This window comes from Diceros bicornis, chromosome 34 (assembly GCF_020826845.1).
Source record: "Diceros bicornis minor isolate mBicDic1 chromosome 34, mDicBic1.mat.cur, whole genome shotgun sequence".
NCBI lineage: Eukaryota > Metazoa > Chordata > Mammalia > Perissodactyla > Rhinocerotidae > Diceros > Diceros bicornis.
Window position 1 is genome coordinate 35,440,869 of NC_080773.1, and position 13,342 is coordinate 35,454,210.

At 47.1% G+C, this 13,342-nt stretch overlaps 1 protein-coding gene and 1 long non-coding RNA gene across 2 annotated transcripts in view; both read left to right on the forward strand.

The window, feature by feature from the left end:
• The window catches only part of LOC131397500 (uncharacterized), a 46,336-nt gene that overhangs the window by 8,903 nt on the left and 24,091 nt on the right, over positions 1-13,342 (forward strand). The gene's annotated exons all lie outside the window — the stretch shown is intronic.
• On the forward strand, positions 520-13,340 carry LOC131397496 (zinc finger protein 304-like). Its single transcript, XM_058530460.1, has 3 exons — positions 520-938; positions 2,861-2,987; positions 4,866-13,340. The coding sequence occupies exons 1-3, from the start codon at positions 906-908 to the stop codon at positions 6,611-6,613; spliced, it is 1,908 nt and encodes a 635-aa protein (XP_058386443.1). The 5' UTR covers positions 520-905; the 3' UTR covers positions 6,614-13,340.

Genomic DNA, 13,342 nt, shown 5'->3' on the forward strand with positions numbered 1-13,342 from the left:
ATAAGTTCACAGGTGATGTTGATACTGCCAAATCAGGGACCCAAATTTGGGAATCAACGAATTAGAGGAGCATTTAATGTTACTACAAAAAGGCCCCCACGAGCGAGGTATATTCATTGTTCAATTTAAATCTCAGTCCCCAAAGCTCAGAGAGGTGAAGCAGCTCTCCCAGGATTAAACAATGGATCACCTGCCGGAGACCTCTGAGGACGTGTCATTCTCCCAGGTGACCACAGATATCTGAGCACGTCGCCTTTAAGGGGAACTTTGGTACTTAGGACACTATTTCTCCCGGATCCTTCTCCCCCTACAGGCCTCCGCGCAGTGTCGCCTTCGCGGTTGTCATGGAGAACCGGAAACCTGACCGCCGCGGGGTGGACTGCAGAGCACAAACTACATTACCCAGAAGTCTGTGCCCGGCGCGTCCATGTTAGGCCAATGACAGCCCGGTGGATGGGCGTTTCCTGCTGGCCGGGGCGGCAGACGCGGGACTTCCGGCGTCGCCGTCGTGACGTCCTTTGCCTGTGCCAGGACTGTCCAGCCTGGCTGAGGCGGCTCCGAGTCTTGGGCCGGGTGGGCGTCCCACACGACGGGGAGAAGGACGGGCCATCTCTCCGCGCGTTTGTTCCGACCCTTGATCCCCGTCGTGGGACGGGCGGCCCTGCGCGGAGCTGTCCGCCGGGGCTACGCTCTTTCCCAGGCATTCGCGCCCGCCCTCCGTCCTCGGGGGCCCCGGAGGCGGCCTCCTGAGCCTTGCGCGGGTTTTTACACGGGGAGGCTGGGGCTCGGAGGCGACAGTCAGCCCGACGGCACCCGGCCCAGTGGAGGTGGGGTGTTTCGGCTGAGGCCGCCGGGCCCGCCCCGTTCGCCCGCTTCTCGCGGCCCCGTTCTGCTCACAGGATCCCATGGCGGCCGCGGCGCTGATGGACCGGGCTCGGGTGAGTGGAGGGTCCCTCCAGCCCTCACCGACTCGCGTGTAGGGGATGGTGTGTTGTCAGACTTTCATCACTTCGCCTTCATCGCTGCCTCCTCTTGAGTATAAAGGCGGTGGAGTGCGGTCACTCCCGGCGGATAGATGGCGAGGTTCCCATTCCCAGGATCGATGGGATGCGATGGGATGAGGTGTGAAAGGGTTTCCAAGGCGCAGGAGCCGGCTGGTCCAAATACTTGGAAGTGAGACCCGGGAGCCGCGGGTCTCTGTTCTGTCTGGTGAGAAGGTTTGGAACAGAGAAGGGAGGTGATCTGAGTTAGGTGTTAATAGGCTCCGTCTGCCTCCAGAGTGGAAAGAAAGATTGGGGGACATGGGAGGGGGCAGGGAGACCATGATGGAGCAGACTGCAATAGTGCAGGTGAGTGTTGATGGTGGGTGGACCAGAGTGGTGGCTGTGGAGGTTAGAGAAGTGAGTGTATGGATTTTGTATATGTTTTTAAAGTAGGGGGGACTAGATTTCCTGATGAGACACAGTGATTTTCTGTGACTCTTCACCTGTCACTCCCTCAGCATGGGAGTGTGGGGGCCCTCACAGTGGGTCACTTGTAGCCCGGCATCCTGAATCTAGGCCAGGAGTTATTGGAAAGATTCCTTCTTCTGACAGCCAGTAGGATGAGGACTGGAAGGTTATATTCGGCTCAGATGCAGCATGTGCAAATGCTTGGAGGTAAGATTGAGTTGGGAGTCCTCAAGGAACCACAGGTCTTAATTATGTCTGTTGGGAACAGGGCCAGGAGTCAGGCAGGAATGGCAGGCTGAGGAGCTGGGCCTCTATTCTGGGGATGGTGAAAGACATGGAAGATTTGGAGCAGAAGAGAGAGGTGATCTGACTCAGATCCTAACAGGCTCCCTCTGGCTGCTCTCTGGTTGAGTACAGAGTACGGGCATGAGGGAGGAGCCTACTGCAGTAGTCCACATGAGTGTGGATGGTGGCTGGCCCAGAGGGGTGGCTGTGGAAGTGAGAGAAGTTGGTGGATTTTGTGTCTGTTTTTTAAGTAGAGTCACTGGATTTTCTGATGTGAAGTGTGAATGAGAGAAAGGGAAGAGTCACGAATGACCCCAGGGATATTTTTGGCTTTAGAGGGTAGGATGATGGAAGTGCCATCAACTGAGATAGGGCCCGTGGTGGCAGGAGTAGATTTCAGTGGCTCTATCGGGAGTTATGTTTAGTTTAAGAAGTCCCAGGGACCCCTTAATTGAGGCGTCAAGCTGGACACGGGTTTTTAGTTCAGGGAGGGCTTCTGGTTGAAGTTCAAAAGGTGGCAGCCAATGTGTGGAATGGAGTGGAGCTGTGGGTTAAGTTTAGGAGGGAGTATCTTCAGTTCATTGTGGCAATGCCGTTAATAACAAGAAAGTGGAAACTGGAGACTGAGGACTGGGTCTCTTGCTTAGGCACCTGAAGGGCAGTGGTGCCTGTCATAATCATGTGAGCACTTCCTGGACACCATGTGCAGAGTGGCATGGTGGGAGGTGCCTTGTAGGTGCATATGCTCTGGAACAGAAGGTTGTCAGTGGTAGTGGGGGTCCCAGACGTGAAGAAGATGTGATTCACAGAGTGATGTGCATGTTGGGAGGAGTGTGACCTGACCGCCTTCAGGTTGTGTCTGGGAGGTGTGGTCTGGATGACAAGAGAAATGGCAGGTATGAGAGTGTTTCGTGCCCTTCATGCGAGACCCGTAGCTTACAGGTTCTGCTTTCGGCTGCACACAGTGATCAAAGGGACATGAGAGAGTAGGCACTAGTGGTGTCAAGCCTGGTATCTCCTCTGAGTTGGGAGACTGGGGAGGAGAGGGATCTGGGAGTGGGTGTGTGAGCAGACACACTGGAGAATCCTTTTGCCTGTGGGCTCAACTGTCCCCATCGTGGCAGGGCTGTGTGACCTTTGAGGATGTGTTCGTGTACTTCTCCCGGGAGGAGTGGGAGCTCCTTGAGGAGGCTCAGAGACTCCTGTACCGTGATGTGATGCTGGAGAACTTCGCACTTGTGGCCTCACTGGGTAAGTCTCTGTTTTAGTCATCTACTGCTACATAGCAAATTACACCAACATTTAGTGGCTTCAAACAATAAAGATTAATTATCTCAGTTTCGCTGCATCAGGAATCTGGTCACAGTTTACCTGCGTGCTTTTGGCCTAGGGTATCTCCTGAGGTTTCAGTTAAGCTGTGAGTGAGAGCTGTGTTCTCATCTGAAGGCCAGTTTTGGGAAGAATCCACTTACAAACTCACTCTTGTGGTTGTTTTCAAGCTTAGGTTCTTGCAACTTGTTTAAATGTGAGTATTAGTTCCTCTTTGGCTATTGGCCCAAGGTCTCTTTCAGTTCCTTGTCCTCTTGGCCTTTCTGTAGTGTACCTCACAACATGGCAGCTGCCTTCTCTCTGAGCAAGTGGGCAAGAGAGATGGATGAAAGCCAATCTTTTTCTAACCTGACCTCGAAGGTGACATCCCATCACTTTTGACATATTCTTTTCCTTGGAAAGGGGCCAGTCAGTGCAGCCTACAATCAAGGGAAGAGGTTTACAGAAAGGACAAGAATACTGGGAGGGAGGCATTCCAGGGGCCATCTTAGAAGCTTGCCTTCCATAGGCCCTCATGCCCACTCCAGTGTCCTTGGGGCTTGGTTATTCCCCTGTTCCCTTGGGGCAGCTCTTTCTCTTCTGCCAGATCAGTGACTCTTCTCCCTCACTTCTTTGGTTCCCAGAGTAGGTGCTATGGATACCGGGGCTGGGCCGTGTGCAGTGTCCCCTCACTTGCTGAGCAGTCCCAAAACTTGCTGCCCAAAGCCTTGCAGGAACGGGTTAGGGGTTCAGGGCTTTTTCAGTCTGCTCAACAGAGTCTAGATGGCTTGGGCCAGGTGACTATCCAGATCCATGGTACCTCTGTGTCCCAGGTTCTGCCCTCATCCTCTAGCTGGCATTTCCTGGGCTGACTGGGCCAGGAATTGCAGGTACTGACGTGTCAGTGCTTGTGGAGGTCACAGGGCTGTTCTGCCAAATCTTCCTTTCAGGTTCTTTTATTAACTTTTTGTTTTCTTCTCTGTGGGGTGGGTCTGCCTGGGCCACTCATCTGCCCTGTGTTTCCTTTACAACTTCCATATTCTAGATCCCGTGTCATTCCCCTTGGAGAGGGGCAGAAAGCCCTGGGTGCCTGATGGGTGACCTGACTCCAGCCACAGTGAGAGCGACCCAGAGAGAGCCTGGCACTGCCGAATGGGGACTGGGAGAGAGTGTCCTGTTAGGGCTGGGTTCAGATCTTACCTTCAGACTGCTTTGAGTTCACCAGTGTTTTCTCACCAAGGCCTGTAGCAATACCTCATTTCTACCTTTCCTTCCCCATTCTTGGCACTTTGCCCACTTGTCATTTCTCTGCTGTCTTTCATCCCTTGGATGTTTCCCCACTTCTCTGGCCTCTGGGTCTCACTCATTCTCCTCTGCTCCCTCTGCAGTGCTCTGCAGCATTGGCCACTTTAATGTGTCATAGGTTGTGCACATATCTTTAAATAGTTCTTAGGAACCAGTCACTTACTTGCAGTCAGATTTTCCTGGGGCTGGACACAGCCTGCTGCACAGAGCTCACCTGACACCAGCAGCCAAGGCCCTGCTGAAACCCTTTTGTGGAGGAGTGAATTGGAGACCCCACGTCTACTCCCTGTAGCCTACGCCATCGTTGTGTCTTTAGAACTCATTAGAGTTCCTCCATACTGGGAGCTTTAGAGGCCAGGACTGACCATGGGTCCTTCCTCACCCCAATCCTGGCTCTCTCATCCTGCCAGCAAGTCAATAGACTCGTTCACTGGTGTGTCACACACACGTATGTGATGGGGCTGCTGCTTCCTACCATAGTTAACATGTTCCTCACCAGCATTTCTTTGCTTTCAGGTTGTTGGTGTGAAGCCAACAGTGAGGAGGCCTCTTCTGATCAGAGGGTTTCTGTAGGAGTGTTGCCGGTCAGGACTCCAGCATCAGGTTCGTTTATCGAGAAAGCCCACCCGTGGGAGATGTGTGACCTACTCTTGAAAGACATTTTGCACCTGCCTCAACACCAGGGAAGTGTGCCTCAACACTTCACACGGAAACTGTACACACGTGGCTCCTGTGGGAGAGGATTCTTGTTCAGTCCAAACTTTGACCAGCACCAGAGTCGATATAGGGGAGCGAATCCCGTCAGAGGGGATGATAGTGGGGCCTCATTTGTGAAGAGCTGTGCAGTCCATGTGTTAGGGAGACCCTTTACTTGCTGGGAGGAAGTGATGGACTTGCCTGACAACTCTGGCCTCTTCCAGCACCAGACCACTCACAGTGGGATGAGTCCATACAAAAGGACTGAGTTCACGGAGTGTCTCCCACACAGCTCCAGTCTCGGGCAACGCCTGGGAGACCATGACGAACTGATGCTTTTCAATTGCAGTGACGGTGGGAAAGCCTTTCAGAATCCCTTCACTCTCCTTGACAACCAGATAGCTCATACTGAAGTGAGACCCTTAGGATGCCTACCACGTGGAAATATGTCCAGGGAGAAATCAGCTCTTCCTCATCACAGAAAAATTCACAGTGGAGAAACATCACATGTGTGTAAGGAGTGTGGAAAGGCCTTCATTCACCTGTGCCGCCTAAAAATGCACCAGAAATTTCACACTGGAAAAAGACATTATACATGCAATGAATGTGGGAAAGCCTTCAGGCGTAAAGACACACTTGTTCAGCACCAGAGATTTCATACTGGAGAAAGGCCTTACAAGTGCACCGAATGTGGCAAATTCTTTAGCCAAATCTCCCACCTTGTTCAGCACCAGAGAATTCACACTGGGGAAAGACGTTATAAGTGCAGTGAATGTGGAAAAGCTTTCAGCCGTAAAGACACACTTGTTCACCACCAGATAATACACACTGGAGCAAGGCCTTATGAGTGCAGCGAATGTGGGAAGGCCTTCAGCCGTAAAGACACACTTGTGCAGCACCAGAAAATCCACACTGGGGAAAGGCCTTATGAGTGTGATGAATGTGGGAAATTCTTTAGCCATAGCTCCAACCTTAGTGTACACCAGAGAATTCACACTGGAGCAAAGCCTTATGAATGCAGCGAATGTGGGAAATGCTTTAGCCACAACTCCAGCCTCATTCTACACCAGAGAGTTCACACTGGAGCAAGGCCTTACGTGTGCAGTGAATGTGGAAAAGCTTACATTAGTAGCTCCCACCTTGTTCAACACAGGAAAGTTCACACTGGAGCCAGACCTTATGAGTGCAGTGAATGTGGGAAAATCTTTAGCTGCAACTCTAGCCTCATTCTACACCAAAAGGTTCACACTGGAGAAAAGCCATATGTGTGCAGTGAATGTGGGAAAGCCTACATTAGTAGCTCCCACTTTGTAAAACACAAGAAAGTTCACACTGGAGCCAGAACTTATGAGTGCAGTGAATGTGGGAAATTCTTTAGCCGCAACTCTAGCCTCATTCTACACCGGAGGGTTCACACTGGAGAAAAGCCTTACTTGTGCAGTGAATGTGGGAAAGCCTACAGCAGAAACTCCCATCTTGTTCGGCACCAGAAAGTTCACACTGGAGAAAGGAATCGTGAATGCAACAGTTTTGGTGACCCTTTAGCTGCATCTCTTAAACTTGTTTAGAACCATAAAGTTCACACTAGCAAAAGGCCTTATGAATGCAGAAAATGTGCTATCTCCTTGTTCAACCTAATAGGACTCACACCAGAGAAAAGGTCTGTGACTACCCTTCGTGAGGGAGCCATCAGCCAGTAGGTGAACCTTGTACATTTATACATTCATCCTGGGGAGATTCCAATAAGTGCCACGTAGGTGGGAAGCTTTCCTGAGGTGCGTTGCACTTCCTAAACTGTCCGGGGCTCTTGACAGAGTTATATCTCTACCAGTGCCTGTGGCATCAGTCCAGTATGCTCAGGGAAGGCAGACCCCTGTGCCCTCTCTCCTGTTCCCTGGAGGAATCTTGAGTGTTTGGAGCCCATTGACAGGCCTCATTTTCTCCCCTATAACTGGGTTCTGAGTGAATCTAATCTAGTTCTGGCCAAAAGGATCTGAACTGGAGTCTTCCAGGGATTTCCAGACAAGATTTCCCTTCTTTATGGACAATGTTGACCATAAACATGTAAACATGAGAGCTGTGCTTCCAAGTCACCCAGCTTTGGAACTGCCTGCCCTATGCTGCTGTGGTTTGTGCAGCGATAAATGTGTGTTGCGGCAGTCTTTACTGTTGGGAGGGGTCTGTTCACTGTGTGGAATGGGTTGAGAAAAGAATTGGGTGCTGCCAACATGAAGGGAGGAATTCCTTTTGTCAGCACCAACTTTGTGTGCCACAGAGGGGTCAGCCGGCTGGCAGAGAACAGATCTCAGTCTGGTTTGGCCTATTTGCCAAACCCCAGGTCACTTACATTTTCTCCTATGTTATCTTCTAGGTGTTATAATTTTGTTTTGCAGTTGGGTCTGTTATCCCTTTTGAGAAAATTTTTGTGAAAGGTGTAAGATCTGTATTTAGATCTTCTTTTGGTGAGGAAGATTTGCCCTGAGCTAACATCCGGCAATCTTCCTCTATTTTGTATGTGGGATGCCACCACAGCATGGCTTGATGAGTTGTGTAGGTCTTTGCCCAGGATCCAAACCCTTGAACTCCAGGCAGCCGAACCAGAGCACACCAGACTTAACTACTACGTCACTGGGCTGGCCCCTAGATCATTTTTTTAAACATGAGGATGTCTAGTAGTTCTAGCACCATTTTTTGAAGACTGTTCTTTCTCCATTGAATTGCCTTTCGTCCCTTTTCAAAGATGAACTGTCTGTATTTCTGTGGATCTATTTCTAGACTCTGTTCCAATTTTTTCCATCTCTTGAGATAATCGTTGTGGGTGTGGTTTTTTTTGTCTTTTATTTTATTTATATGGTATATTCCATTAATTGATACTTAGATGTTAAACTAACGTTGCATTTCCTGGGACAGATCCCAGTTGGTCAGGATGTGTAATTCTTTGTATATGTTGCGGAATCAGTTTTCTGATACTTTGTTAATGTATTTTACATCTATATTGATGAAAGGTAATGGGTTTGTTGATTTCTTTTCTTGTCATATTTCTGTCCAACTTTGTTATCGGAGTAATTCTGACCTCATAGAATAAGTTGGGAAATTTCCTCCTCCTTTAATTTCTGGAAGAGTTTGTGAAGGATTAATGATATCTCTTTTTTAAGTGTTTGCTAGAATTCCTTAGTGAAACCACCTGAGCCTGGAATTTTCTTGTGGGAAGATTTTCTTTTTTTTTTTTTGTGAGGAGATCAGCCCTGTGCTAACATCTGCCAATCCTCCTCTTTTTTTGCTGAGGAAGACTGGCCCTGAGCTAACATCCGTGCCCATCTTCCTCTACTTTATATGGGACGCCGCCACAGCATGGCTTGCCAAGCAGTGCATCGCTGCACGCCTGGGATCCGAACCGGTGAACCCCGGGCCATTGCAGGACAGCGTGTGCACTTAACTGCTTGCGCCACCGGGCCGGCCCTGGGAAGATTTTCAATAAAAGTTACTTAGTATATTTCTGTATAAATTTTTCTACTTATGTCAGTTTTGATAATTGGTGTCTTTCTAGGAATTTGTCCATTTCAACTAAATTGTCTCATTTGGGCAGATAAAGATTGTTTATAATATTCCCTCATGATGCTCATGGGGTCAGTAGTGTCTTCATTCCTGATTTTGTTAATTTGTTGTCTTCTTTTCTTTGTCAGCCTACCTAAAGGTTTGTCAATTTTGTTGAGTTCTTGAAAGAACCAACTTTTTGTTTGATTGATTTTTCTTTTCTAGTGTTTCTCTCTTTTCTGTTTCACTGAGTTTTGTTCTAATCTTTATTTCCTTTCTTGTCTTGCTTTGGGATTAGTTTGGTTTTATTTTCCTGGTTTCTTAACATGAAAGCTTACGTTATTGACATCTTTCTTTTTTGTAATAAGCTGTTTAAAGCTATACATTTCCCTCTAATCATTTAATTTAGCTGTCACATTAATTTTTATGTGTAGCATTTTTACATTCATCTAATTCAAAATAATATGTTTTTAAATTTTAACTCGTAATTTCTCCTTTGACACCTAGGATATTCGGCAGTGTGTGGCTTAATAAGTCTTTCTCTATTGAATCTGCAGGGCCATTATCCCAGGGTGGGAGGAATGCTTTTAATTTTTCAGTAAAGGGCCCAAGTGTTACAATTAAGGGCTTGAAATGGAGAAAATCTGTGAGTTAGTAGAAATACCTTCCACTCTGAAGAATATTTTGAGCAGAGCTGTCAGGTGTTTAATGTAGAAAGAGTAGCACCCATTTCTACCAGGGATTGATGAGAATGACCGTCTGTTGTTAATTCTTCTTGTGTGCTTAAGGATATGGCAGGTTATTGGGCACTTTTTCCTTCCTTAGAGCACCCTCATTGATCTGAATCGAGGGATTTTCTTTGTCTTGGTTTTCTTTCATAAGATGGGACCATCTTTTTTCCAATGTCCCTTCTGTTTACAGTATATTTAAGTGTCCTTGTCAATAGGTGATCTGTTGGGAAGTGGGTCACTTAGCTGTTTGATCTGCAGGGACACAAATTTACTTTTGGTCCTGTCTCATTTTTATTCTAAAGCCCTTTCAAAATGTACTGTCAGGTGTTGTAGTTAAACTAAAAGGGCTATTTATTATTCTGATTTCTGTTTTTGAATTTCTTCTCCAATTCAGGCTTAACACCATTGATAAAATGACATGAAACAGCTGCTGTCACATCAGCACCTCTGTAACTCCCAAATGTTGCAAGAAGGCATTTTTCTAGTGTATTCTGAAAATCTCCTGTGGTTTCATCTTTTTAAATTTTTTTGTTTCAATGATCAAATTACTGTACAATCAATTTTTGTTGTAAATACTTCAAGTATGGTTTGTAGGAGACTAGGATGTACTTTTCTGGCCTTTTTTATGACTCGCACGTTTATTTTAGACGTTGGTCCCTCTCTGGGTCAGTCCAGTCAGGTTTAGCCATTCACGATTAGCGTCTGAGGTTCCAACCAACATATATACAAATTGTATGAGTCAGGTGGCCTGGGGTAATATGCACCCTAAAGAATTCTAAATTCTTTTTTTTTTTTTTTTTTTGTGAGGGAGATCAGCCCTGAGCTAACAACCATGCCAATCCTCCTCTTTTTGCTGAGGAAGACTGGCCCTGGGCTAACATCCGTGCCCATCTTCCTCCTCTTTGTGTGGGACACTGCCACAACATGGCCTGACAAATGGTGCATCGGTGCATGCCTGGGATCCGAACCCGGGCTGCCAGCAGCAGAGCACACACACTTAACCACTATGTCATGGGGCCGGCCCTAGAATTCTAAATTCTTTTATGAAAATTTGCTGGTCTTTTTTGGGTTGAAGGGAGTCTTTAGTTATACCTCTTATTTCAGCTCAGGTCAAAGGTTTAAATCCTGTAGTTTCCTGCTTGCCTGACTCATGGGAGGAGTGAATCTTTAGAGGTAACTGGCATTTGGGGCTTTAAGAGAGTTGTTGGGAAAAGGTAGGGGGTCTGGGCAAGGGAAAGAGTAGAGGGAGGAGGTGCTGAAGGAGAGAGATCAGAAGGATAAGGGGGAAGAGAGAGCTAGGTATGGGGAGGCAACTGGAGGACAAGGAGAGGGAGGATTTACTAGGGGAATGAGGCTCCTTTGTTGTTGCTGAAATTTGTTGCATTGCTCCTTAGTTTCGGTCAAAGAATCTGTTAGTGATGCAGTTTTTGATTCAGAATTTGATTTGGAGCCCTCTGCATACTAATATAAAAATACTGCCCATTTGGCCTCAGAATTCTTATTTCCTTATTTTCAAAGGTGACTTTCAAATTAACACTTGTTCAAGTCAAATGTCCCCCCAGAGTGGCCATTGAAGGCCTAAATCATCCTTGGTGCAGTTATGTTATTTAGAAAGATAGGCACAAGAATTAGGATTATAACAGGAATACATGGAAAATGCAGAAGTTTTTCATGGAAGAGGAGAGGATTTAGACTTAGACCACCCATGAGGGCAGGTGATGGTCGGTACGAATGTAAGGCTTGTGGACCTCAGGCCCCCAGCTGACAGTTGGCCACCTCACAACCACATACCCACAATCTGTGCCCCTGGATTGCGAAAACCAGAGGGAATTCTCCCTCTAGATTATAGCCCAGCTCTCAATACAGAAGTTAAGAGGGAAGGAGACCTCATTTGGTTTATTGGTGACCCACAGCAAAGTTTGTCTACGTAGTGGCTAGTATAGTAAGAACTGCAAACCCACTGGTCTGTGAGGCTGGCTTGCACAATAGGCTTATAGGGCAATGCCTGTATTTTACCTTAGGATTCAGCTTCTTATGACAACCAACACTTTTAGACAGCACAGAAAAAAAAATCAGTAACTTAAAGGACAGCGAAAAGGTATAAAAAGGAATGCCCTGATCCACCAAGGATCCCAAACAAGTGGAAACTAATAACAAAACCCAGGTATCAAACTGAGAACCAAAAGCCAAGGAACTCAACACAAAGAGAGCAGAGTTTAGACCTGGTGCTGACACGTCGTCTTTGCAGATTCAACTTGTCCTGAGCAGCAAGGCACAAGGGACATCTGTGGGTGCCACACCTGGTGGAAGGCTGGGGTCTGCAGTGACAGGCAGTGCAGTCCATATCTCACTGGGACTTTCATGATAACTATAATAGATGTAACATAGCTTCTAAAGTGGGCACATTTAATTTATCTTCTTCCTTTGTCCATTGAACATTGACGAATGAGACATAGACAGGCTCAACAGTAGTGTGAGCTGGAGGACTGATGATATACAATGTAGAAGTGCCTTACAACTTCTGTTATTATTTCAACTTTGCACACTGAATTTCTCTTAAACAATTATTTTTTCACTTGCTTTGATACTAGTTGAGGAAATCAGTCTCATGCTTAACTGTTAGTAATGTTGATTTATAGCTGTGATTGACTGAAAATTGCATACCACACAAAGACCTTGAAGAGGATTTTCACCACCTTTAAAAAAGATCCACTCTTAAGGAAATTCATCGTAAAATTTACACTTGCATTTTGGTTTCTGTATACACAAAAAGTAGATAATAGCAACTTCAGCAAGAATAGAAGAGTTGCCTTTTCAATCTTATGTTTGTGTCAGTTCGTCTCTCACTCACAAGTCCAAACTCATGACTAAGTGTAAATAGAGGTTGACCTGTTAAAAGGTTTGCAAACTTGTGAACTAACAATAAATTGAATGGTATCTGATACAAAAAAGAAAAAAGTGAACTTCCTGTTTGTCTGCAAGGGAGAGTTCTAGTTGTCAGTCAGTCTCCTCAAAAAAGGCAGAGCTGCTGTCATTTAAGCTTTTGGGAAGTCTGGCATTCCAGAATTGGTGGGCTTTCAGAAATGGGCGTGTTTAAGGATTGATGGACTTCGAGGTGTGTTACTGTGGTTGCTAGTGTTGACTAGTTGACTTTCAGAAGCAGGGTTACTGAAGTGAGGCACCTGCTGATGGGCTGTTGTCTAGGAGGCCAGGCTGTCACTGAGTGGCTGTCTTGCAGGACTGGGATAAGATGCCCTCTTTGCACACATGGTCAAATTGTCAGAAAGGCATCCCCTGTCCCGGCAGAAGATGACATGTCATAAGTCCCTCTTCTTTTATCTCAGATATGGAGTAATAAATATTATCTGAATACAGATGTTCTGTCGCTTGGAACACCATCACTGACTATCCAGGCAGGAAAGCTGTTTTCTCTGGAAACCACAGGCACAGCGTCACTCTAATGACCTCAGTGCCTCCTGACATTCCTCCTCCAAGTTCCCCATCATAGCCCTGTCTGGGAATTTTTCTTACTGTCCCTGACCGACCCTACTGAAGCGCATAAAAACTACTCCAGAGCGTCAGTGTCCATGTCTTTGACAAGCAACAAGATAGCTGACAGCTATGAGGGGACGCCGAATAACATTACGGTATGCTGTGTCCCTTTCAATGAGCAGCCGTTGGGAATGTGCTGCAATTGACGGAGTCTAAAAAGAGGTCTGTAGACATTTCTCTGACGTCCTAGACTGCGCCCCAAGGAAATCTGGAACGACTCCTGTAAGACCCAGCACAGTCTTTCCCAGGTTGGAGCCTCGGAACTCCATTACCTGGAGCACTTCACGTGTCCCTCAGCTTTTATCCCCAAAGCCGGGAACCACCTGCATTCTGAGACGGCGCGGGTAAAGGTGGGGAAACTACATTACCCAGAAAGTTGTGCGGCGTGCGGCGACGACCGACAGAGCCAATGAGGGCTTCGCAGAGAGACGTTTTCGTGCTCCCACATCGCGTGGGGGCGGGACTTCCGGCGATTTCCTT

Excerpts from the sequence above, each read along its gene's own strand:
- LOC131397496 (XM_058530460.1), top strand. The coding sequence starts at position 906 with ATGGCGGCCGCGGCGCTGATGGACCGGGCTCGG. Across the intron at positions 939-2,860 it reads CGCTGATGGACCGGGCTCGG|GGCTGTGTGACCTTTGAGGA; the intron begins GTGAGTGGAGGG and ends CCATCGTGGCAG. Across the intron at positions 2,988-4,865 it reads CGCACTTGTGGCCTCACTGG|GTTGTTGGTGTGAAGCCAAC; the intron begins GTAAGTCTCTGT and ends CTTTGCTTTCAG.